Below are 24,883 nucleotides of genomic sequence, written 5' to 3'. Positions count from 1 at the left end.
ATGGGAAGAACTAGCAGTGAAAAATCTAACGATCAAGGTAACATTTTAGGCTATTTCTGCTTTAAATTTTCTTGACCATGCTCTAGCCAAAAGCCTTGTCTTGTCAATTGAGATGAGCTGAACTACTTGTTCTAAATCTGTTAAAGAATTTATGTTGCTATTGCCATTACAGGCTGTAAGCTCTAAGGCCTACTGTAGTGAGCTCAGAACAGGTATTCAGAAGAAAAAAAAAATCCATGTTTTTCCAAAATGCTTACAAAATAGGAAGTTATGGACAGGTGGGAATATGTCATGTAGTGTGTTTTGAATGCATCACATTTGCAACAGTACTTACACAACTCAACATTGTGTTGATGTGCAGTGGTTTCACCAGAAAGGAATGAAGGAAAAGAAGGCAATGGTCTGCGTCGCTCCTTCCGGCAGAGGAAAGCTGTTGAGCGCTATCAATCTCCATTGGAAAGTAGGTGTGCTGGGCTGACCCTGGCTGGACACCTGTGCTCACCAAGCTGCTCTATCACTCCTGCTTCTCAGTTCAACTGGGGAGAGAAAATAAGATGGAAGACAGCTTGTAGGTTGAGGCAGTTCACCAAAGCAAAAGAAAAAAGTTGTGCAGAAAGAAAAAAATAAAAGTTTTGTTTTCTACTTTTCATGAGCAAGTGATGTCTGGCCGCTTCCCAGAAAGCGGGGCTTCAGCATGTGTAGTGATTGCTCCAGAATGCAAACATTTTAAATTACAAATGCCCCACCTTCCTCATACTTTTCTTAACTTTTATAGCTAAGCTGATGTTATATGGTACGGAAAATCCCTTTGGTCAGTTGGGGTCAGCTATCCCAGCTGTGTCCCCTCCCAAGATCTTGCCAGCCTACTGCTTGGGAGTGGAATGCTGGGGACACAGCACTGATGCTGTGCCAGCACTGCTCAGCAACAGCCAAAACACTGGTGTGTTATCAACACCTTTCCAGCTACCAAGGCACAGCACAGCACTGTGAGGGCTGCTGTGGGGAAAATTAACTCCATCTCAGCCAAATACAATATGTTATACAATATATACTATATATATATATAGTTTCTCCTGAGAGCTGATTTCTTGCATGGAAATGGGCGGTTGTTGGTTTAAGGTCTTTCTTAAATGAAAATACATGCACACAACTTCTCTTTATATTCTTACTTGATTCTGCCAGTACATTTTATTGAATGCATGTATCCTATGAGCATTCTATTTTTTTATTGCCATTTGGCATCCTTATTGTTTCTTTTCAGTTAAAAAAAAGACTTATCTACACTTAAAAGAATAGCAGTTAAAGAGACTTGATATCTTACTCTTGTGGTTTTCTAATTTTTCTTAAAAATCAGGTGTGTGTCTTTTTACTTCTATTGTGCACTGATTAAACCACCCAACATCTCCTCCTTGGAACTTTCCCTGAACTTAGAGATGGATATTATCTGTCCCATTTTCTTCCTCTGACTATCTTGGTTTATCTCAAACTTGTTTGTAACAAGTTATAAATTCTTTGCTTTCAACAGATCTAAGAAAACATAACCTAAGGTTGTCCAAGCGTACTTCATCTGGCAAAAGGAGAGATTCAGGCAAAAAACCTAAAAGGTTGGTGTATGGTTTATGATAGTTCCCCTTTATGAGAGTGCTGTTGGTCATATGACTGAATAATGCCTTCAAGGTTTTTTGGACTGGTTGTAATTAGGGATTAATATAATTGCAGATTATTACTGTGGTAGTCTGAGGGTATAAGAGAAACAAACACTGCAGGGGAGGCCATACTTTTTACTAGCCATTAGATTTTCTTTGAAAACTATTTTTGGTCACTGATAAGGTGATGATGAGGGTTGTGGCTGAGACTGTAACTGAAATTCATTTTTCTGGAATGGAAACCATAATATCCCTTTGAAAATGTTAGACATGGAGGGCGTACAAATTAAGTTTTAAGACTTAATCTTGAAGGGTACAATATATTAAAACTGAATGTGAGGTTTCGGGGAACCTCCGGGTGCCTCCTGTGCACCCACACCGTCAGACTTCTTCTTCTTTTATGTAAAAAGCAAAGCAGCTAGTAGTTGCTCTAAAGTTATTTATTCCAGAAGCACATCAGTCTCAAATGCAGAGTCAAAGCTAACAAAGCCCATTCCAGGTTCTAGCTCAAAGTCCCAAACAGAAGCAGAAGGCCCCCGTGGTCCCAGCAGGGCCGGAGGAGCCGGGCAGCTCCTATCTTCTCTTGGGTGTTGGTTTCAGTGCAGCCAAGCAAAAGCAGAGCAAAATCCGTGGCATAAAAGCAATGGTTAAAAGCAAAGCTGCAGTGGCAATATGCAATGGCAAAATGCACATGGCATAAAGCCATGGCATAGAGCCCCAGCTCTCCCTGATGCATGTTCTTTTATAGAAACTTTCCAAGTAGCTAAGACACAAACTCGGACCACTACTTCTTAACCTATTAGAATTCTGGTTTCTTAGCACGCCAGGCTACATATAGACTACGTTCATGGCCTGTCTTGTTCTAACTGAAAAATGTAAACAATATTCTTAACTCTAACTCTATTATGTCTGAAGCTAGGTTCTTGGAGCCTCTAAGAAAACACTAGTATGTTTTTCAACCTTCACTAGAGCATGTACTACTTCTCAGGCATCTAAGACCTTTTACTCACTAAACGCACTTAAAACTTATTCCATTTAGTTACTTATTTTCTTTCTCTTATGTTACAACCTAAATCTTCACCTCTGCCTTATAAGTGAGAGGCCTAATATACTTTAATCCATCTAAAGGTTTCAACTCAATCCCTGCATTCTGATTTCTCTCTGAAGAAATCAGAGAGACTCCTGACTTACTGACTCTGACAACTGAAGACAGCTTACAGGGAGAGCCTGTATGGAAGTTTCAATGGATTTTTTTTTATTCAATCACTCCTGAGTGTTCAAGTTTCTTTATGAAACTACCCTTAAACAAGAGAAATGCTTAATGAAATTCTAAATTATAAGTTGAAATAGTCATATTTTTAAGTGCTAAGAGTTGTTAAAATAATTAACTCAGTTTAAAGTTCTGTATTCACTCATGGCCATTAAACAAAAAAAAGTTGAAATGAATAACTATTTAGGAAGTTTATGCTCATTTATAAGATCTTTTGGATTCACTTGCTATCATTGGAAAACCAAAAATCATCTAACTGCATCATAAATTAAAAGCACTTTTTTCTTTCTCCTTAATTCAAATTAGGTCTCCTTCAGCCAACTCTAAGAAAGGTGGCATAAAGGGAGCTCGAAATGATCACACGAAAACTGAAGCAACTCAGAAAGGCAACTTTAATGAAGTTCACAGGGATCACATGAAAATTGGAGCAAGTCTGGCTGGTGTGGAGCAAATGCAAATAGATGGTTCAGTAAGTATTTTTACTTCATTCTGTCAGTGAGACATGTGCAGTATTTATGAAAGCTTCCAGTAATGTGCCATCTACAGCTCGCTTGACTTAACAGTTCTTTTCTCAAGCAATTTTCAAATTGCTATTAACATTTTCTTTCTACTGACATCTAATTTGTGATGAAACCTTCCAGAGGTTGCAGCTTTCTTTAACATGTGTTCTGTTGACTTCATCCTTAGGTGCAATTTCATGGTGTGGGTGGTCTATCTGACCACATTTCAGCTTTAAAAGAGATGGTCATTTTGCCTTTGCTTTATCCAGATGTCTTTGAGATACTGAAATTTAAACCTCCAAGGTAAGAGACACCATTTAAAACTGTAAGTTCTTAATTATTTTCAGGAGAATATTCAACTGAGATATCAACATGTTTCCATGCTTCAAAATGTTCAGCAGTGTTTATCTTTTTGTTACTAATAAAAAGTAATTTAAAAAAACAAGGGATAGAATACAGCATATATGTAGGTTCAGAGATTTATTGTGTGGCAAGACTATCTTTTAAAAGGTGGAGTTGGAGATTTTTTTTTTTAGAGTCCTGCATGCAAGTGGACTTGATTAGTTTGTGAGCAGGAAGGAATTATCAGCTGCTAGTTAACTGTAGTCTGTTTTGTGGAAGTCCAGTTCTATCTTACATCAACCCTTTTTTTCCCCAAGTATTTTCAGGTATTAATTTTACAATTGATGGGACTTGCAACTAGAACTTTGCAGTGTTTTTTGTGCTTGGGCTAAAACAAGAATCTGTCTCCTTCTTACACAGCTAAGTTAGTTCTGTGTTATGAAATGAGATTATTAGAGATTCATTAGCTTTATATTTTCTTGGTCATGGTATGTTGAAATAGGACTTCAAATGCTTTGCTCCTAGTGAATTTAAAAGTATTACAAACATTGAAAAGAAAATCTGTGTTTTGCTTCTTTATTCATTGAAATTGATTTTGAAGGAGGAGTGCATTGGCTCTTCTAGTTGGTGGAAATACAGAAATGCAGAATACCTTCTCATTTTTAGACTATTTCCTCTTCCTTAATCACCAGCAAAAGGAGACCAAATCCAGTAAATTAAAGCTTTTCAAGGGAGAATGAAATGCTTTACCCTCAAATCGTGACTTCTGTGAAAACAAGAATGAATATGCAGTTTATCATTGAAAAAGGAACTGATGATTCCTAAGTTAGCCCAGTCTCAGATTCTGACTTGGAGGAATCTTTGCTCTTGTTTTGTTCCACTCTACCGTAACCATCTCTGTTGTTTGTCAGAACTGGCATGCTACTATCTTTTCTCAAGATTTTTTGATCAGCATTATTCTCTTTATTCATTTTGTTTGCTTCTGTTTGTTTTGTTCTGCCTTGCAGAATTGTGTTGGAACACTTTTGACTTTTCTCACACTTCAGCTGTTACTACCTTAACCATGAAATGTTCATCTTAGGAGAGCAGTATTGTGTGTTGTAGGGATGGGGGTTGTAATAGATACTTTTCCATTACATTTTTTCTTATGTGAATTTTTAAAAATTCTTTCTTTTAAATTGTAGAGGCTGTTTATTCTATGGTCCACCAGGGACTGGAAAGACCCTGGTTGCTCGTGCACTAGCTAATGAGTGTAGCAGAGGTGACAGGAAAGTAACCTTTTTTATGAGAAGTGCTGCTGACTGCATGAGTAAGTGGGTAGGAGAATCTGAACGACAGCTTCGTTTAGTATTTGAGCAGGTAAGGTTGAAACATGCCATGTGTTCTGTTGGAATTGTGACTAACTTTTTGTGGTCAGGAAGAACTCACTCTTTTTAATGTTTTGAAATCTCCTTCCACTGAAATGGGATTATCAGTATTCCCCTTTCCAGTAGAGTCTCTTGAGATGTACTGAAAAGATTAGCAAAGCAAACAAGAAAATCACCACCACCACCATCACCCTCAAAAAACCATCCACCATACGCACAACTCAGTCACAAAAAAGGTCCCAAGAAGCAAGAGATAGATGGTAGCTTGTGAGAGGGAAACAGATGCAGGGTGAAAATATGTTCATTTAAATTAGTAATGAGAGGTCACTTCCAGAAACTTTGAGTCCTGTCTCTGTTCTCATGGTTGCAAAATAGCAATAAAAACTACTGGTATGATTTGTTTCCTGTCACCCAGTCTCAGTGGGTTGACAGGCTGCTGTTTCACATTAGGTTAATTAGTAGAGATCCCTGATGCTAGTCTGAAAAACCTAGTCCCAGTGCCTTTCCAACCATAATGTCTTTCATGCATTTTCTCTTTCAAGTAGTACTGTTTTCCTGATGTCAGTGTTTTCTTTGCAGGCCTACCAGATGAGACCTTCAATTATTTTCTTTGATGAGATCGATGCTCTTGCTCCTGTACGGTCCAGTAAACAAGACCAGGTTCATAGGTAGGACGTGTTTTGTATCTATGTAGAAGATGTTTGATCTTTGTGAAAAGAAGACCGCAACCTATTTATCTTGATGCAACCTGAAAACTAGTGATTCAGTGCTAGTGAATTTCAGATAATGTTTAAAAAATAACTGGAAACAATTCACTAAACTTGATATCAGTACAAGGTCTGTGTTACCTTATCTGTATTATGCGATATCTTAAAATAATTCTTTCACTGTTGTCAATAAAAACTTGTCCTTTTTGAAGGATCAGTGGAGAAGGTTACGTGGGACTGAAGAAAATTTACTAAACCAGTCAATGAAAATTATATTTTTCTGTTAGCTCTGTTGTGGGGACACTTCTGACACTTATGGATGGCTTAGCCAGCAGAGGAGAGGTTGTGGTAATAGGAGCCACCAACAGACTGGATTCTATAGATCCTGCTTTACGGAGACCTGGGCGCTTTGAACGAGAATTTCGCTTCAACTTACCAAACAAAGAGGTCAGACCTTCAAATCAACCTTATGTGGCAAAGTCCATCTTTTTAACAAAGCCCTGTAACAAGGCAGCATCGTGGAGCAGTGCAAGTCTCCATCTGTAGTGTACAGCTTGGACACAAGAGGAATATCTGGAGCCATTCCATTGTACTGTGAAGGGCACACCTGGTACCGAATATATATAGGAATAAGGTGATGTCAACAGGTAGTTGCTTCTCTCTTGGACAAAGATATGAAGTATGCTGCACAGGTGCAGCACTTTGAGTTCAATGGCAATAGCTAAGCAGTGAGGAAATCTGTTTTATAACAACCAAAAATATTGGAGTGGGGATGGTTGGGAGAGAGATGGAATGCAAAACTGTAACCTTGCTTTTGTGTATTTTTCTCTGGCTATCACTGATATTTCTTGGCACTTTTTGGAGCAAAGACAAAATGTTGATTGGAATGAAGGCTATTAAAATACCTTAAACAGTGCATTTAGCACAAACATTTGTATCCAGTATTTATTTGCTCTCAGGAACAAGAGACAAGGTGCCATGAAATAGACCTAATACGCAATTCCCTGCTGTGGAAGAATTCTAGAAGTGTGCCATAATTAATCTGTGTACCAGGAGATATTTCACTGAAAGTCTTGCTAGGATCAGAGATGAGAATGGGCAATGCTTGACATTTTCTGGATGAGTGACAGTAGTTTGAGTCATAGTTTTTGTTCTTGGTAGCAACTGTAGCAATTTTAAATGGACTAGGACTATTTTCTTTGAATGAACTGGCAGAAAAGCAAATTTGATGAACTACTGAAATGGTCACTGGAATTTTGCTAAATTTGAGAGAAATTTTCTTTGATGCAAAATGTCTATTTGCAGATGAGGCTTTAATACAATTTGTTCTTCAAAATCTTTAGGTCTCACACTTATAAAACTCATTTTTTATAGAAGATTCACCTATCTTTTATTTTGCTGCATCCCCCACAACAGTTTGATGTAAGAATTTAGGAATTATTATGTTTCCTGCTTGAAGAAGCAGCGAGTGTATTAATAACTGATGTTTAAAATACTTAGAAGTTTAGGAGACAGGAAAGGTATTTGCACTAGAGTGAGAGGTTTGGGGGTTTTATGTTGTGGTTGTTGTCTTAAGAGAAAAATTAAAGCAAACTAAAATGCAACCATTTTGTTTCCAGGCAAGATTAGAAATTTTCAAAATTCACACACGAGACTGGACCCTGAAGCCATCGGACAACTTACTTGAAGACCTGTCTGAGAAATGTGTTGGTGAGTTTGAAAGCAGTGTGGATCTTTTTCCCCTGGGTAGCATTCAGCCCCTCTGCCCCCAGCCTGTAGCATTGCAAGGGGCTGTGACTGAAGTGCAGGAGCTGGCACCTGGCTTTGTTGAACCTCATACCCATTGATCCAGCTTGTCCAGATCCCCCTGCAGAGCCTTCCTGCTCTGCAGCAGATCAACACTCCCACATAATGTAATATTGTTCACAATCTTACTGAGGGTGTACTCAATCCTCTCATCCATGACACTGCTGAAGGTATTAAAAAGGACTGGACTCAGTACTGAGCCTTGGGGAATGCCACCAGTGAACCCTCTGCCAACTGGATTGGCATCATTCATGAACACTCTTGGCTTAGCCACCCAGACAGGTTTTAACCTATATAACACATATATATGTTAGTGTAATGTGGTTCTTGTTTTGTTTGTTAGGATTCTGTGGTGCTGATATTAAAGCCTTATGTGTTGAAGCTGGGCTCTGTGCTTTGCGCCGCCGCTATCCGCAGATACATGAGAGTGACAAAAGACTGAAGATAGATGCCAGATCAATTAAAGTAACAACAAAGGATTTTGCCACGGCCATGCAGAAGATTGTTCCAGCATCACAGAGAGCTGGGGCTTCACCTGGGAGGGCACTACCAGCTATTTCAAAGCCGCTGTTAGAAAACACTCTGGAAAGAATTTTACAAGCCTTGCAGAGAGCATTTCCCCATGCAAAGCTTGCACTGAAAAAGAACCAAGGTATTACAACAACATCTAATTGTTTACAATCCTGCCAAAGCAAAGACTTCTGATTTCTGCAACCAACATAGACAAACTTCTCAACCATAATGACAGTGCAATTTCATACTTTGCGTGTGCAGAGTAGGAGTTGTGCATGACTTGCAATATACAGTGGAGAATTAGGAGTTCTCTACTGGAGCCCCCTGTTACTGACAGTAGCTCACATCCTGTTAATCATTTCAGAGATGGATCTACATATGAGGCACTTCTTTCCAAACTGCACAATCATAGAATGATTTGCATTGGAAGGGACCTTAAAGGTGATCTAGTTCCAGCCCCCTGCCTTGGACAGGGACACCTTCCACTAGACCAGGTTGCTCAGAGCTCCATCCAGACTGGCTTTGAAGAATTCCAAGAATTAGGCATCTATGACTTCTCTGGGCAATCTGTTTCAATGCCTCACCACTCTCACAGTAAAGAATTTTTTCCTAATATCCAATCTAAACTTTCTTTCAGTCTGAACACATTCTCCCTTGTCCTCCCACTATATGCTTTTGCAAGGAGTTCTTCTCCATCTTTCCTGTAGGTTTTCTTCAGGTACTGGAAAGCCAAAAGTAGGTCACCCTGAAGCCTTGTCTTTTCCAGGCTAAACAAACCCAATTTTCCCAGCCTTTCCTCATAGGAGAGGTGCTTTATCCTTCTCATCATCTTGGTGGCCCTCCTATGGACTCACTCCAACAGGTCCATGTCCTTCCTGTGCTGGGACCCCAGGGCTGATGCAGCACTGCAGGTGGGGTCTCACCAGGGCAGAGCAGAGGGGCAGAATTCCCTCCCTGGCACTGCTGCCCACACTGCTCTGGATGCAGCCCCAGATACAAGGGATGCAAGAGCACATTGCTGGGTTATGTCCAGCCTCTCATCCACCAGCAACTCTAAGTCATTCTTGGCAGGGCTGCTCTTGATCTGTTCATCTCCAGCCTGTGTTGATACCGGGAATTGCCCTGACTGACATGCAGCACCTTGAACTTGGACCTGTTGAACCTCATAAAATTCCCATTGTCCAGGTCCCTCTGGATGGCATCCTGTCCTTCAGATGTGTCAGCTGGACTGCTCAGCTTGGTGTCATCAGCAAATTTACTGAGGTTACACTCAATTCCTTCATCTATGTCATTAATGAAAATATTAAGTAACACTAGTCCCAGTAGGGACCCTGAGGGACACTACTTGTCACTGATGTCAACTGGAACTCTGAGCAATTAATTGCCACCCTCTAAATGTGACCATCCAACCACTTTCTTATCCACCTAACAGTCCACTCATCACATCCATCTGTCTCCAAGTTAAAGAGAAGGACACTGTGGGGGAACATGTCAAAAACTTTCTTTGTCCACTGATGTAGCCAATAATTATTACTAATATAGTAAAGAAATGCTTAAATGAGGGGAGAAGGATTTTCCTGGTATCTAGGAACTACAGAAGTTGTTCCTGATCACCTTAATTCTAAGGAAAAACCTCCCACGTGTTTGTCAATAGAGAGAAAATACCTGCTGCAAATCATAGGACATAGGACATCTTTGTATAGACTTGTGCAATCTTCTTCGATGTGGTAGGGTGTACTTTTCAGATAATAGCATTCAAATAACAAAATGCAAGAGAAATGGTTTCCAGCACTGATTTCAAAGGTGTATAAAAGCAAGAGCCAGATATGAACTATTCAGTAAAGATAACAAATTTCTCTTGTCTTTAAATCCTATTTTAGGGAATGATGGGTTTGACAGTGATGATGACTTACCATCAACCTCTGAAAAGAAGCCTGACAACAAAAAAGCAGAATTCCGCACTTTTAGCAGGTACATGTTTATCCTCTTTATGGTGACATTTTTGAGATGGCTGAATCTGTGAAATGTTATGTAGATATGTGAGGGTTGCTAGATGAAGGAGTTAAGGGTGTGTGTGTGGGTGATCAATATTTGCAAGAATTCAACTGGGAAGATCCAACTGGGTACTAGATCTAAATGTTCTGGCTACACTGCCCTAACTTGTCAAACTGATCAGCCCAGCCTTCTTTTACTAAGTCAAACTGTTGTGTGACCCCTCAAAAGCTCATTCTGTCCTTTTAGCTTAAAAAACCTCTATGTTTTTATGTAGCCATCTTTTACCCTTCTACCCTGCAAGATGGTTGAACCAGTAGCAAATTATGTAACAGAAACAAAATCAAGAACTAGTTTGTTAAATCACTGTGAGAAAAATTTAAATTATATCTGCATTTTTTTACCTTTACCCTACTGATTTTTTGTTATCTTTTGACATTTTAATTGTGGAAGTCACGTAGTCCAATAGTTTTAAAAATACATTATTGTCAGATATTTTTCTCCCTTCCTATGGCTGTGCTGCCCAAAAAATATGACTTGCTGAGCTTGGTTGGTCTCTAGAATCTTTGGCTTCAGCAAGTAAAGGTAAAATAATAGTGTGGTGGGAAATGCACAAACCTCTTCACAAATGTATTTCATGAAAGTAAACAAGATGACTAGGAAATTAACATAAGTCAAAGATGAAACCACTAGACTGACTGAATAAAATTAATATAAATTCTATACATATTTAGTGTAGTGCTGTAATTTAAGCAATCTAGACATGTTCTTCTTCAGATACAACTAATGTGTTTCAGTACCCACATTAGTTTTTTTTCCTAGAAATATGGTTTTGCCCCTTTCTTCCCACCATCTCCAGGAACTGTGGCCAAATTTTAGCTAAATTTGACAGGAGTAGAGATCTCACTTAAAGTCAAGACAAGCTGAAAATGGTTGTGTATGGACAGTGAAGAGACCCAGACTGGTTTGTGCTGTGAGAGTTGTTATTCTGCTGTTTATAAAGTTACTGACCAGCTGTTTTGTGTGTACATTCCCCCTGTGGGATTAAAGAACTGTTACTTTACCCAGCCAAAGGAATAGTAGACATGCTGAGGACTGGCAGGATTTTTTAGCAGAGGAATGATACCAGTTTTTGAGAAAATAGACTTTGATAAATAGGCTGGTCTTCTTGATCACAGAATCACAGACCAACTTATTATTTGGTATCGCATGGAGCATATTTACAAAAAAACCCAAAAGTATGGGAAAAGTATTTAACATCTGTATGCCTCTTCATCACTCTTTTTAAATCTTATTTTCTTCTTATTTTTGTAGAAATTCTTCTTACCAGCCAACATCATTCAGGCCACGGTTCTTACTAGTTGAAGAGCCAGGATGTGGGCAGGCTTTTGATTTAGCACCTGCTGTATTACACGCCCTGGAAAAATTTCCAGCTTATACACTAGATTTATCCACCTTGTTTGTTAGCACCACATCACAGGAAGAAACATGCTCACAGGTATTTTTTTGGGCTTTTTTTGGTTGATCTCATAGGATTCTTGAACTGTATTTAGACTAGTGAAATAAGCACAACTCACTGTTAGTGGAGTTGGCCTGATTTGGATTTGCTGTTATGTGCTTACTTTCGTCTAAAAATTCAGTTTTCTTGTAGACAGAATGATACTGAATACAGACATTTGTACATAGCCATGTTTCATTTCTATTTGAACTGAAATAGGGAGGATGTTGCTAGCAGCTTGGGAAGATGGGAAGTGCACTAATAAGGCTCTCTTTGTGGAAAGTAATCCTGAGGGTCTTGATGGGATCCAGAAAGTTATTTTTGTTGGTTCTTAAATCTCTGTGCTCCCAGTAGCTGGCTCTGCATCAGCCTGATGGCGTCATACACTTATTGTAACGTTCTTTTTTATTGTATTTTTAGGGCACCCAAAATTTTTGTGAAGTTTTTTTGAATATACATATACAGTTTGTACTGCTGCAGTGAAATGCAATGAAAGCATTGCAATTCATGGAATGCTTAAATGTGTAAAGTGAAATGTGTCCCTTAGGTAGAAAAAATAAATATGAGCAGATTACTGCAGTTTTGATTTTTTACCTTTAGGCAGGTAATCAATTTAATTACTTGGCTTCACTGTATTAAAATATTTTTATCTTTATTAGCAGCATTTTAGAGCTGTACAAGTCAGGACAGACACATCATGTGACTGGATACTTGTTTGCCACACAGGAGGAACAATTCTCCTATTGTTATGTCATGGTTGCACCTATGGCTATATAAATACCCTGTCTACTACATGGATATACCACACGTTTCCTATCTTGTGACAGGAACTCCCTGCATATTGTTACTCTGAAATGGTGCATGGAGAAATTTGCCATGTGAAAGGACTGTTGCCACTTCCCTCATGCAGTAGATTTGTGCCCTCTTCTGTGATTGAGGTGCCATCTGTAGGCAGAGGTTTGTGGTCTCTCAAAGCACATTATCTGGTCTGCTGGATACTTTGATAATGACAGGAATGAGAGGCCCTGAGTGATTTAGCGCTTCAGGCAGGTGAAGGACAGGTCACCTCTTATAAAATGTGCTTTAAGTTATGATTTGTGATTGGGTGTCTTTTATTGTGTTAGGCCTCATCTTTTCCCACTGGTCTTTGTTCAGGCTGTGCTGCAATCTATTGTGGGTTTATGCCTACACTGAACTGGAAATGGTGCAGTCTCAGTTGTGTAGCAATTTCTCCAGTCTAACACATCTTGATGAAGAGTTAGTCTTGATTTTTCAGGCACATCCTGAAACATCATCTAATTTTGAGGCTCTTTAGGAGTTACCTTACCCCTAAGTAGTTTTGAAATCTGATTCAGTTCTGTTTCTGTCTGCATAACAATGTCTATGTTTGAGTCAACGCGAAAATGTTACCTTATTGCTAAGGAGTCGTTCATTTATTGGTTTGTCTTGATGTCTTGGCTTTATGCACTTATTTCACAAGATAGTCTGACTCATGTATGGTTACTTAGTGGCCTGTTCTACATGATGTAGTTTTCTTATCCAAGCTTTCATTTTACCAGTTGATACGAGAAGCTGAAAGAACAGCACCAAGTATCATTTATATCCCACAAATTCCTTCGTGGTGGGAGGCTGTTGGACCTACACTGAAAGCTGGTTTTACAGGACTACTGAATAACATTCCATACTTTGCTCCGGTTTTGCTCCTTGCAACATCTGATGTGCCACATGAAGATCTCCCTGAAGAGGTATTTCTGTCAATGTTTTCTTTGTTACTCAGTTTCTCATTAATTTACAACTCCTTGAAACATTGGAATGCTATACTGCTCTTAAGCAGATTTATGGTGTTATTACTCAGGCACCAGAATCCTGTCTCTTAAATTGCTTAGACAAAACAATGCTGAAAGCATTTGTCTAAAGTGGTTTCTGAGTAAAAAGATTGACTTTGACTCAACTTTTTCTCCCTTTTCACACACTTGTGCTTACTAGACAGATATATAGATACACTTCAGACAACCAGTTCAGTATTTTCAAGATGGTTTGGTATGTACTTAGTGAAGATTACTCAGTGCTTGAAAGGTAGCTGGGAAAAAGCTTGTTTTTCTGAAAGTATTTATAATGAAAAAGTACTGTGGTCACACTGTTAGTGATATAATATAATTTCTAATTTAAATTATTTCACCAAAAAATCAATTTCTTTCTTCATCTAGATGGAAACTTGACAAATTAAAAAGCTAAGGACTAAGTTCTGTTTAAGCAACTTGGAAATCAATTTTTAGTTGTATTTCTTAACAAAATTAATTAAGAACACATGCTGTGCTTTCTAGAATCCAAGTGTTCATTAAAGGAAAGTGTTTAAAATAGTAATATTCTGCTCTGATTATTTTGTCTAAGTAACAAAAGTTTTTATAAAATTAGTAAGTGCCTTCTAAAATTAAAAAAAAAAATCAAACAAACAACCCACATTACCAAAAAGTTGGCACTTGTCTGCTGAGCCCTGCCTTTTCCCTCTGTAGCTGTCATAAATTTTCAAGCTAAAGGACATCAGGCTGGGTAAATGTACAATAAGCAATATTTGGGGTGGTGAATGTCACCCCTTTCTGATTCGTTTATCATACTTTTTTTAAATGGATCTTAAACTTTAGAAGGTTGATTAGAGAAGGTATTTTAGTCTGCAGTGCTATGAAAATCTAGCCTTTTAAGGCCAAGCTGTTAATTTTTAATAGATTGTTTTAACTAGATGAGTATTCAGTGTAATTTAGAAATTTACTAATTTGTTTGGAATAGATAATTAAAAATTTTTGTGGCCTTATATTGGAAATCTCTTTTCTCCTCATGGTTTAGATAAAAACATTGTTTAATGCTAATCGTGAAGAAGTTTTCAATATCCCACGGCCTACCTGTGCTGAAAGAAAAGGGTTTTATGAGGACTTGATTATGAAACAAGCTGCTGAACCTCCTGCATTAAAAAACAATGCAAGTAAGGATATTCTGCATATAAAACTTTGTTACTTTAAGTTAACAGCTAATATAGTATTTGCATTGGTGATGATTCTCTGTCAATCATTTTTCAAGTACTTGCATTTGAGCACCATGAATTGACTAAAATTTTTCTCTGTTATTGCAGAGAGGTACCTATTTCAGGTACAGGATATGTCACAGACACTCTAATCCACATTTACAGAGATCTTGTCTTAAATTTGTGTCATTCCAGATTCGCGGGTACACCTTCCTGCAAGATGTTCTCAGGAGGATGTGCAACCACAAGTACGGGACAAGAAAGCAATCAAAATTAAAAAACGAGGAGTCTATGTGGATCACTCTGAGCTCAGAGTAAGTGTAACTTCAATTTTGTTAATACTGAAGTAGGACATTTTCTTTATGATTATAAATTAAGTTGATTGTTAACCAATGCCAATTCAAACAATTTATGAGAGGGATATATAGCTTGTGAAATAATTCAGCCTGTAAGGGGCTATGACAGTTGTTTCTGCAACTGGTGTAAACTGCTCTTGCTGTATTTTAGATGATGGGGCTCTCTTCCTAATTTTGAATGTTAAAGGCCTTGTTAAATTTTAAAATAGCCCAATGATAACCTTCTAGTACTATTAGTTATTAATGCAGTTTTTATGATGGATTGGGGTAGGGTTGTTTTGTTTTTCTGTTTGCATGTTCTCATTTATTAGGAACCAGAAAAGGACCTTGAATTTTAGCAGCTATGGCTTTAAACCTAAAATTAGCAGGTTGACCTAAAGCACTTCCTGGATAAAATACTAATACCTGCTAGTCTAAAATTCTTTCAAAATCCAGTGTTATAATTTTACATTCATACAGTTACAGTGTTGTAAGGTTTTTCTAGTCCCCTGTAGGAGAGTAGTTGTTATCCTAGGTTATATCTGGGGAAAGATTCCTTTGCTTGAACTGGAGAGGGTATAAAAGAAGGACCTGACTTTCAGGGAATATTGCTTGGAGGAAAATTTGGAAATTGGTAGTTGAAGTCCTGGAGTTTGGTCAAAGCAGAAGAAGCTGCAGTTAGCTGTCTGAGAAAAGGAGTATTATTTGGATGTTTCCTCTGTATGGTGAGAACATGACCAGAGTAGAATCCCCTGTGATGAAGGGGCTTGTCCACACAATTTCTATCACATTTTTAAGCTGTGGCATAATTTGTAGAAGTGAAACTAGCTTTCTAAGGCTGGTGTCCTAAGGAAGCACATTTTAAGGGGTTTTGTTGTTCACATTTTCAGCTGTGAGGAGAAAGCTACAGTCAAGAAACAAGTCTTTTTAGAAAACTTTTTTCCTTAATCTGAGTGTCACTGGAACTTGATGCTTGTACCAGATAATCTGTTTGGAAATTTCCTGAAGTCAATAAGCTGGGTAAACCTCCAAAATATATCTTCTTGGTTTTTTATGGGATAGGGTTTTTTTATTATTTGTTTGGGTTTGTTAAGTTGGTTTGGTTGGTGGCAGTTTCTGTTTATTTGCTTGGTAATAGGCGTAGAACTTGATGAACAAATAGAAGAGCATGCAGTCACCTATGTGGCAGCAATTCGAAGTGGTTTCACTGGGGATGTTGGCCATGCACCTCTGTCATGTCCTACGTGTTGTTTGCAGCAGCTGAAAGCACACTGTGTAGGTTTTGTGCCTCTTACCTGCACGTTGGATAGAAGGAATTTAGGGAAATACTTGAATCTTGTGCTAACTGATCTGAGCAGGGCTGAGTTAATGGCAAGCAGCTGTGAGGCAGTAATATTTTCATTCAGCGTAGCTACTTTCTTAAGCTATATCTTCACAACCTCACACAACACAGAGTTACTGAACAGCAGTGGTGCTACTAGCCTGTTAGTGCTGCATTTCCACAGATTAGCACATTCACATCTCCACAACAGAAGGGCTGTGTGAGACTGGTAATTTGCTACAGGCAGTCATTCTGCTAGTTCATCCACTCCTGAGGTGAAGGGTGGGAGCTAAGTGGTGTTTGGCACAGTACACATCCAGCTAATGGGTAGAGGTGAACACCTAAGGAGCTTCTGTTTCCAGCAGGCACAGCTGTATCTGGAAGATCTGTAGCCCGGCTTCCAAAGATAGATTTTCCAGGGCCCTATATTGCATTTCTAATGAAATACAACTTTTTGGGTGGCAGCTACTCTATAACAAAGTGGATTGTGTCATTCCCCGCTGTTCTGGAGGCAGTTGATTGGCAGTTATGATCACTGATGTCATAGATTGATGAGTAAGAAAATATTGTCTGGACTTTAAACCTTCCTTTTGTCTGAAGTGTGACAAATTAACTTATTTTCTCCTGTTAAATCTTTTGCGATATTTAATCAGCTCTCCTAAGTGCCACTTTTATTTAACAATATATGGAAGCAGGACATACCTTGTCCTATTCTGAATTGTAGTTTCCACTTTTTTTTTTCTTCAGAAAGTGTTGGCTGCTGTTGTCACAGCAACTGAGAACGTCAGTATATCGAGCATGGCAAAACTATATTCTGTTCTTAGCATGTGCATTTACCAGCAGCGAGAAAATCCAGACAAAACCGAATTAGTGGAGGTAATTTTTTTGTCTTATAGCACTTTCTGTCACATGGTATTACGTGTGTGTGTGTATGTTATGCATATGTATGTGCTCACATTTATCACTCTTTACTGTTAGTTGCCTGTGCTACAAGAATTTCGTTTCAGGCTAGAAGATATCTACTCATATTGGAAACTCATTGTTGAATTCGGCATAATTTTTGGCAATTTCAGCAGAAAAAGGCAATGGATCCACCTACACAGGCCTCTCAAACCAGTTAATCTACCTGTCACTGGTCCTTCTCCAGAACTTTTCCAGAATGAGGGGGCTGTGAAAGGAGAGTGCTTTTCTCAGTCCGCCACTTCCTCTTTCTCCCCTTGCAGCCAGGCACACATGGTAACACTTTCCATTCTTGAAAATAAATTAAATATGAAACATTACAAGAATTTCAGACTTTTCTGTAGGCTCACTAGACTTTCTTTTTAACTTGGCATGGCTCAAGCATCTTTGATATGACCTGTAAGAAGCTTTCTGCTTATGATGGTTTGATGCTATTGAGTCCAACTCTCTAGTCTCTTCCTCTGAGAGAGGATTTCTGAGTTGTTAGAACACCCATGGTCCCAGGCAGGCATTCTCAGTATTGAGTTGTTTTAGATAGATTGGATATTTGGTCTTCAGCTTCGAGATCCTTGAATCCATTTGTCTTTCAGATGTTTATGCATGAAATTACATTAAAATCTTTATGCTTCTAAGTCTGCCTTAAAAAAAGAAGAAGCCTCTTCCCTTTAGTCAAGGAGGCTATTCCTGAAAAATGCACCCTTCTCTCATCTAGCAAAATAATGTGTTTTAGCATGAGGAGGGATTTGTTTGGTTTATATCAGGGCTTGTGGGCTTTTGTGACTGGACTTGATTTTTTGGTTCATTTTCTGTCTACTTTTAGCTTTAGTTCCAGCTTTCAATAGCGGCTCTTCAGAAATTGTCTTCTTTTTTATTGTTGAAAGCACCTTGTTAGAGATCCATTGTTCTTTGAGATAGATCCCTGCAGTTTCTCTGGCCTGCTCTCTGTTTTGCATGCCTAAGGACATGTTTGAAGCTAGTGGGGCTAGAAAGATGTTGTGATGGTGGTAGCATATGTATAGGCTAAATATTACTAACACTTGTATGTATGTACAGATTCTTGGTTCTTTGGATGAAGACGTTATCAGGGTTCTCAGGCTTGTATTCACAGTGACACCTAATTTGTCTTTTTATTTTTTTTTCTTATTAGGAAATGAAGAAAGAAATTGAAGCCCTCAGTTGGCTGTGATACCTAACTTCAGTATACCTGACATACTCTAATGTTCATGTATGGCTCCCAAATAGATAAGTTATATTCAGCATGTCTCACTAATTGTAGCAGCTATAGGAAAGAAAAAACAGAAGAAAGAAGCTAAGTACATAACTGAAACCAGACATAACAGTGCTGAACCAGCTACACTTAGTGAAATCTCACCAATATAATGACAGATTATGAGGAGCAAAACAAGGCAAAGTTATAAACTAGGTAATTCCAGTAATAGATCATACCCACTGGATCAAGAAAAGATGTCTGAAGAAGGGATGGCATCAGCTGAAAAAAGTGAACACCAGCTTGAAAGAAGATTGAGCATTGTAGGCTAATTAGCATATGAAGTGAGAGAATCATTCAACTAATAGAAGATTGAATATTAATTAGCATGATGAATATGTAATTGGGAGCCAATCAACATTAGTGTCTGCAAAGTTTTGATAGTCAGTATGCTGGCTTTGTGGATTTACTGCCTTCCACCCTTTTCTGCACAGAACTGCAAATAAATCAAATACCTCTACTTTGTGTGGATTGGCCTTTTGCACACTGAGTGAATGAACTCGTTTTGGGACAACAGTGTTTTCTTTTCAAGAGAACAGCGTGGAATTCTTCTAAAGTGTGTTGATTCTGATGCCTGCTGTTGTCTCAAACCTTCCAAACATTTTATTTTTTTAATCGCTGGAAGACACTGGAACTGCTCATTCTTTTTTCCTCCAAGTTTATTTCTAGTGAAGAGAAGCTGAGAGGGAAGGAGTAGGACACAGGGGGCCATTCCCAAGCCCTGTCGCCTCCTGGGGATGGGTTGGGAGGCACCCGAGTGCCCTGGAGTGCAGGAGTGGGGAGCGCTGGCCAGGAGCCCGGGGGGACAGCAGGGAGCCCTTGGGACTGCTGGGAGGAGCTGGGAAACCTCAGTCTTGCTGGAATGCACTGGAGACTGCTGCCCCATGGAGGGAAAAGGGAGGATAAAGAGGTTTAGGGTCAGCTGTCGGGTGCGTGGCGCATGTGAAGAAGCAGCCATGGGTGTACTTGGGACCCCTCCAGGACCATCCCCCTTTTCTGGCAGCCCCTCTGAGGGGGGTGGCTGGTCTAGGGGGCTGTGACAGCCTGCTGAGAGCCAGTCCCTGGGGTGCCTGCACCCCTGGGAATATAACCCTTCTGCTTCACCTCATGGTTTGCTGGTTTATTTATTCTTCCCTTTCCCTGTTTATTTTGATTCCGTTTCTTACCTGAAAAGTTATCTCATAAAGATTAACTTAGACACTGCTTTGGTTTTATTTTAATAATGGTCAGAGAGTGCCCATATTTGATGCCAGAAAGGCATCAGGACCAGCACTTGACATAAAATATATGTAACCTCTGAGTGAATTTTAGCTGTCCAGAAGCACCTGTGAAACACTCTTTAGTCAAGTGTTTATATGTTCTGCTTTAGATGCATTAAAAACAAAACTCTGTTTAAAAATCGGGACTCATTTCTGCTTAATAAAAACTCATAATCTAATCTGGTGAAAATATTACTTCAACTTTTTATAATCGTGGTCTTCCTTCATAAAAAAGAGACAACTTACATGTCTGTAAAGGATGTCAAGTAGCCCATACTTTCTGCATTTCAGTGCTGCTACTTCAATGACTCTATCATTCAGATTGCAGGAGTTCAGTGTTTAGCTTTCAAAAGCCAAAATTCTTCTCTTAGCTTTCCAAGTCAGGCTCTTCTTTCCAGACTGTCTTGCATTTCCATGGAAAACACAGATCAAATCCAACTCAGAAATGGTCTGCCCTGCCTCGGAGCGAGGCTTATCATGGGCTCTGTTTCCTTCCCACAGAACACTTTCAGGAGTTTCAGTTGCATGGATCAAGGTTTTTTTTTTTGTTTGTTTGTTTGTTTTTCAATCCATCAGTTTCAAAACTACTGAACTAAGAAAGAAGAAATCCTTGGGGTGGTGGATTGGTGTTTGTTTTGGTTTTTTTTCCTTGTAAAAGATTGTGGAATCTACTTAAAAACTGCTACTTTACTTTTGCAGCTAAGCCATGAGCAGGCAGTGGCAGCTTCTTTTGGAGAATGCCATGGGAGACAGTATCAAAGGTTTTACTAATGTCCACATCCACAGCCTTTGCCTCATCCACCAAGCAGGAACACCATATTGTAAAAGGAGATCAAGTTGATCAAGCAGCATCTACCTTTCATAAACCCATGCTGGCTGAGCCTGAGCCCATGTGATGGCACTCAAGATGATCTAGACCCTCCCAAGCACCAAGGTCGGACAGACAGGCCTGTATCTTCTGGGAGGCTCCTCCAACCCTTCTTGTAGATGGATGTTACATTTGTCAATGTCCAGTCAGCTGGGACCTCTCCAGTTAATTGGGACTGCTGGTAGATGATTGAAATTGGCTTGGAAAGTCCTTCTGCCAGCTCCCTCAGTACTCTTGGGTGGATCCCATAAGACCCCATAGATTTTTGTGTGTTTTAAGTGGTGTAGCAGATCACTAACCATTTCCTCCTGGATTATATGGGCCGTATTCTACTTTCAATCCCTGTCTTCCAGGTTAAGGAGTGAGTACCCTGAGATCTGTCGTGTCTATGTTTCTTTTTGTGTCAAGTAAAGGATGGAGATTCTCTGTAGCTCTCCTTTTGTTGCTGATATACTAGTAAAAACATTTTCTCTTGCCTTTTATGGCCCTAGTGAGAATAAGTTCTACATGAATTTTGGCCTTTTAATCTTCTCCCTGTATAACCTCCTCACATCTTTGCAATCCTCAGGTACTTCTTCACACTTCTGTCATCTTCTCCATCATTGACTTATGTTATGCCATGGTAGCATTACCATGGAGAAGTAGAAGAATCTATTCTGGTTTCTGCCACTTTCAGCATGAGAGTTAGTTTGGTGTACTTGTTATGAAACTTTGGATTCTAAATTGAACAAGCCCTGTCCCATGGCTCTCAGAGATTTCCTCACATAGTAAATGTGAATAGCATCATCCTCCTTGCAGAAACACTGATATGAACAAGATCAACAGCCATGGAAAAGTCTATCTTCAGTTCCCTTTGGGTCTCCGTGGGTAAATGCCATCCTTCTGGAAGAAATCTTTTAATGTCCCTCTCAATGCTATTATAAATGGAAGAGAGACGGGAAAAACTCTGCTAATTAGACTTTACTTGCAGGACAAGGTGTTTTTCTGCTGCATTAATGGTATAGAAGTTTGGCAGAACACAAATACCTTTGTGTCCCAGCTGGTCCTCAGAGGGGCTGGGTATGGCTGGGGCTGGACTTAAATTCTGATTAGAGTTAATATACATTGTTCACATAAATATGTTCTTATTTCTTTTCCTAGGGATTTTTCTCTGACAACATTGAATGTTTCAGTGAACACTAAGATCAATGAGAAAAACATGACATCTGTTTTAAACTCTACCTTTGATAAAAGCATAGAAATGCTAAGGAAAAATGTCAGTTGACATTTTATGAGGTATTCTATTTCTAGGTGTTCAATTCCTCTTCAATTTATGCAATGAAAAGAGAAAGTATGCACAATGAGTCATGTCATGGCAAATCTACAGCTAAGAGTCCACAGGGGAATATGAGTCTGTTAATATCAGTACCAGTCTCTTAAAACCAGAATCACTCTTCTTGGTAAAAGACTGCTTGCATAAAACCCATGTATTTCTTCACAGCTCCTTTGAGATCTCCCCTCCTCTTTGGTTACTGAGACACTAGTTGCTCTATGGAGCATCAAGATTATGGTTAGGAAATATCTGTTCTTTGAGAACTGTGTGTGTATGGTACTCAGCAGACTCAGAGTCTGGGTCCTCCTTGGAGCCCACAGGCTTTTCTTTGCATGATGTAGAGCACAGATTATAAACCTGGTGAACTCCCCCAGTCTTGGGGAAGTGTACAGTGTAATGCAATACAAGATTTGTGTACTTCTAATTCAGCAATCCTTTTCTCCTTTTCTCTGTCCTCTTTCTTAATGTAGCCAGTTTGCAAAGCCAGAATTGGGTCCAAAAAATGAAGACTATAAAGAAGGTAAGTATTAGTAATCCCTTAGGTGTCCTGTTTTAGTCTGGTTTCTGAGGATTACATTGGATCACTTTGTCTATTTAACTTGGCCCCAAAAACTTCTGAACTCATCAGTCAAATTCAGCTGAAGTTGTGAGAATAGATACTGAAAACATAATGAATTTCCTTAGAGTTTTATGAAAATATGTCACTGCAAATAGAAGGGGATGCTATTGATTCCTTTAATGGTTGGGAAGAATGCAGCATGAATTCCTGCCTGCTCTTAGGCACTAGAGAATCTGTTCTTTAGCTCAGGTTTCTTTGTGACATGGATTTTCTGGAATATGCAGGACAAAGTTTAATTGTAAATCATTCTTGAAGAAGGAGGAAGTACTTCACATTGTAACATATGTGAAAATTAATTTGGTCATAAGATGTACAAACCCACTGATGTGGGGAAGTTGAACATATTGCCCTGGAACCAAATTGCTGTGCTGAGTACACAAGCACGGTTGGTGCCCTAAGGCTGCTTGCTGGAAGCTGGGAAAATCCAGTATCTCCAGGCAGCATCCTGCCAATCATGGGCTGAATGTGGAAAGGGGCTTGAAATGCCCTTTGTGTGCAGTAACTCAAGTTCTACTTGTGCAATATGAATTGTTATTTACTAAGCTCACAATTAGTTTTATAGTTGAGATGATGCAATCAAAGCCTAGCTGCACTTTAACACAGAGATGTATCTATTACATTGTTGTTTCCACTTCTCCAGAGAGAAGTAACTGGAATGGATTTGACCCTACATGGAACAGAAGCTGCTTGTTTGTTGTCATCAGATTGGCTTTCTAGTCTATTAAAAAGTTGCTGGAAAGTCAGGCTTTTAAATAGGTAATTTAACCTTAAGTACTTTAAGTTGAATGCTGTGGTCATGGCAATGACTTTCAATTCAGTATTTAAAGAAAAAACTTCATCCACTGTAGATATCTTTATATTTTGCTAGAGCAACAGTCAAATAAAGGGAATAACATACTTTATGTCTCAAAGACTTTATACAGCGTTATACTTTAGTCAACAGAGCCTTGAAGACCAGAGCTATCACAAAAGCTACAGGAAAAAGTATCTTCAGAAAAGAGGAGAATAACTTATTTCTCCCATTCCTCCTTCTCCAATCTCCCCATACTTTTCCAGCCACCTCAGCTGAAAACTGGTTGGGTACTGGTACTTGCATCTTCCATATCAGTGACTGTAAGGGCCAGGCAGTGTTCATCTGCACTCAGATGGTGGTGGAGCCTTCTGAGAGGCGTTTTCCTGGCACCAGTGAAAAGGTCAGGGACCAACAGCCCCAGGTAAATCACTACCATCACCGTGGCTGATCCCATCCCCTGTGCATTTATTATAAGAAATGTAATTTTCCTGTTTGTGCTATAACACAAATGAAATGGCTGACAAATGAAAGGTTAATTCCTTCAGAGTCAGAAGACTTTTATGCTCCAGACCCAAGCTGGAGTAAGGTGACTTATATACTGTATATAGTGAATTATATACTGTATTATGAACTGTATACTGGCAGTATAAAACAGAGATCAGTAATCTGGCAGAGGAACAGGTAGAAATAAACTTGCAGGTAACAGCAGAGTGATGCTGATCAGTGAATAGCTAGTGAGATGATCTGAAGCACATGAAAATTGAGAAACTGGGAGATAGGCAGGAAAGCAGCATTCATCTTTGCTGAATTTCAATACAGCTTATGAAATCTTCCTCAAATAAAAGTACAAATTTGAGTTTGCATATCCAACTTTAATTTAAAGTAGAACTATAATGAGGCTTGCTGCAATCCCAGTGAAACCAATGTCTCCCATTTACATAGCAGGGTTTTATTTCTCTATTGGCTTGAATCATATATAGGATTGAAGGGTCTTGTTTGAACTTTCATTTAATATAAATGTTAATGCATTTAAGAACACCCCACCTACATTTTAACTCCTTGAAGATACTTTGAGAGTGTTTTCCTTAAGTTTCCCAAATGTTCTTATTAAATTTATTAAAATGCATCTCTTAGAACATTTTAACATGTTAAAAAGTTCTTGTCCCTTTATATTGGATTGTTCCAAATGACATTGTTTAAAATTAATCTATTGCTGTAGTCTTTTTAACAACAAAATTGATCCCTTGAAAATATTCCTTAATGTATTTTTAGAGACTTTTCAGCTTTTTTCTCTGTACTTGCATGTAACATCTCTTCTTTACATTCTCTTTCTTTGTGCACTGAAAACCCTGAGTAACTGATGCAGTATTTAGTACTCTGCCACTGTTCTTGCACATCCTCATTCTATCAGTAGCTGCAGTAATCTGCTCTTCTGGATAAATAATGTGAGTTTTCAAGCATCCTGCATGTGTTCCCAAAACAAGGTGACTGT

The 24,883-nt window shown here is 38.9% G+C and overlaps 1 protein-coding gene across 1 annotated transcript; it reads left to right on the top strand.

Annotated features, from left to right (window-relative positions):
• On the top strand, positions 1 to 19,000 carry LOC106849870 (ATPase family AAA domain-containing protein 2-like). Its single transcript, XM_014870772.2, has 17 exons — positions 1 to 37; positions 362 to 460; positions 1,526 to 1,604; positions 3,223 to 3,385; positions 3,604 to 3,719; positions 4,943 to 5,117; positions 5,705 to 5,793; positions 6,120 to 6,279; positions 7,452 to 7,542; positions 7,982 to 8,290; positions 10,032 to 10,122; positions 11,458 to 11,641; positions 13,201 to 13,386; positions 14,483 to 14,618; positions 14,853 to 14,971; positions 17,061 to 17,189; positions 18,421 to 19,000. Exons 1-17 carry the CDS (start codon positions 1 to 3, stop codon positions 18,457 to 18,459), a joined length of 2,202 nt encoding a protein of 733 aa, XP_014726258.2. The 3' UTR covers positions 18,460 to 19,000.
• Positions 19,001 to 24,883: the final 5,883 nt, after the last annotated feature.

Source organism: Sturnus vulgaris, chromosome 1 (assembly GCF_052056855.1).
Source record: "Sturnus vulgaris isolate bStuVul1 chromosome 1, bStuVul1.hap1, whole genome shotgun sequence".
Lineage (NCBI taxonomy): Eukaryota > Metazoa > Chordata > Aves > Passeriformes > Sturnidae > Sturnus > Sturnus vulgaris.
The sequence above is the reverse complement of the archived record's forward strand: the minus strand, read 5'-3'. Positions and strand labels throughout refer to the sequence as shown.

Coding starts and splice junctions, on each gene's coding strand:
- LOC106849870 (XM_014870772.2), top strand. CDS start 1: ATGGGAAGAACTAGCAGTGAAAAATCTAACGATCAAG. Junction 3,386..3,603: donor AAATGCAAATAGATGGTTCA/GTAAGTATTTTT, acceptor CTTCATCCTTAG/GTGCAATTTCATGGTGTGGG. Junction 5,794..6,119: donor AAACAAGACCAGGTTCATAG/GTAGGACGTGTT, acceptor TTTTTCTGTTAG/CTCTGTTGTGGGGACACTTC.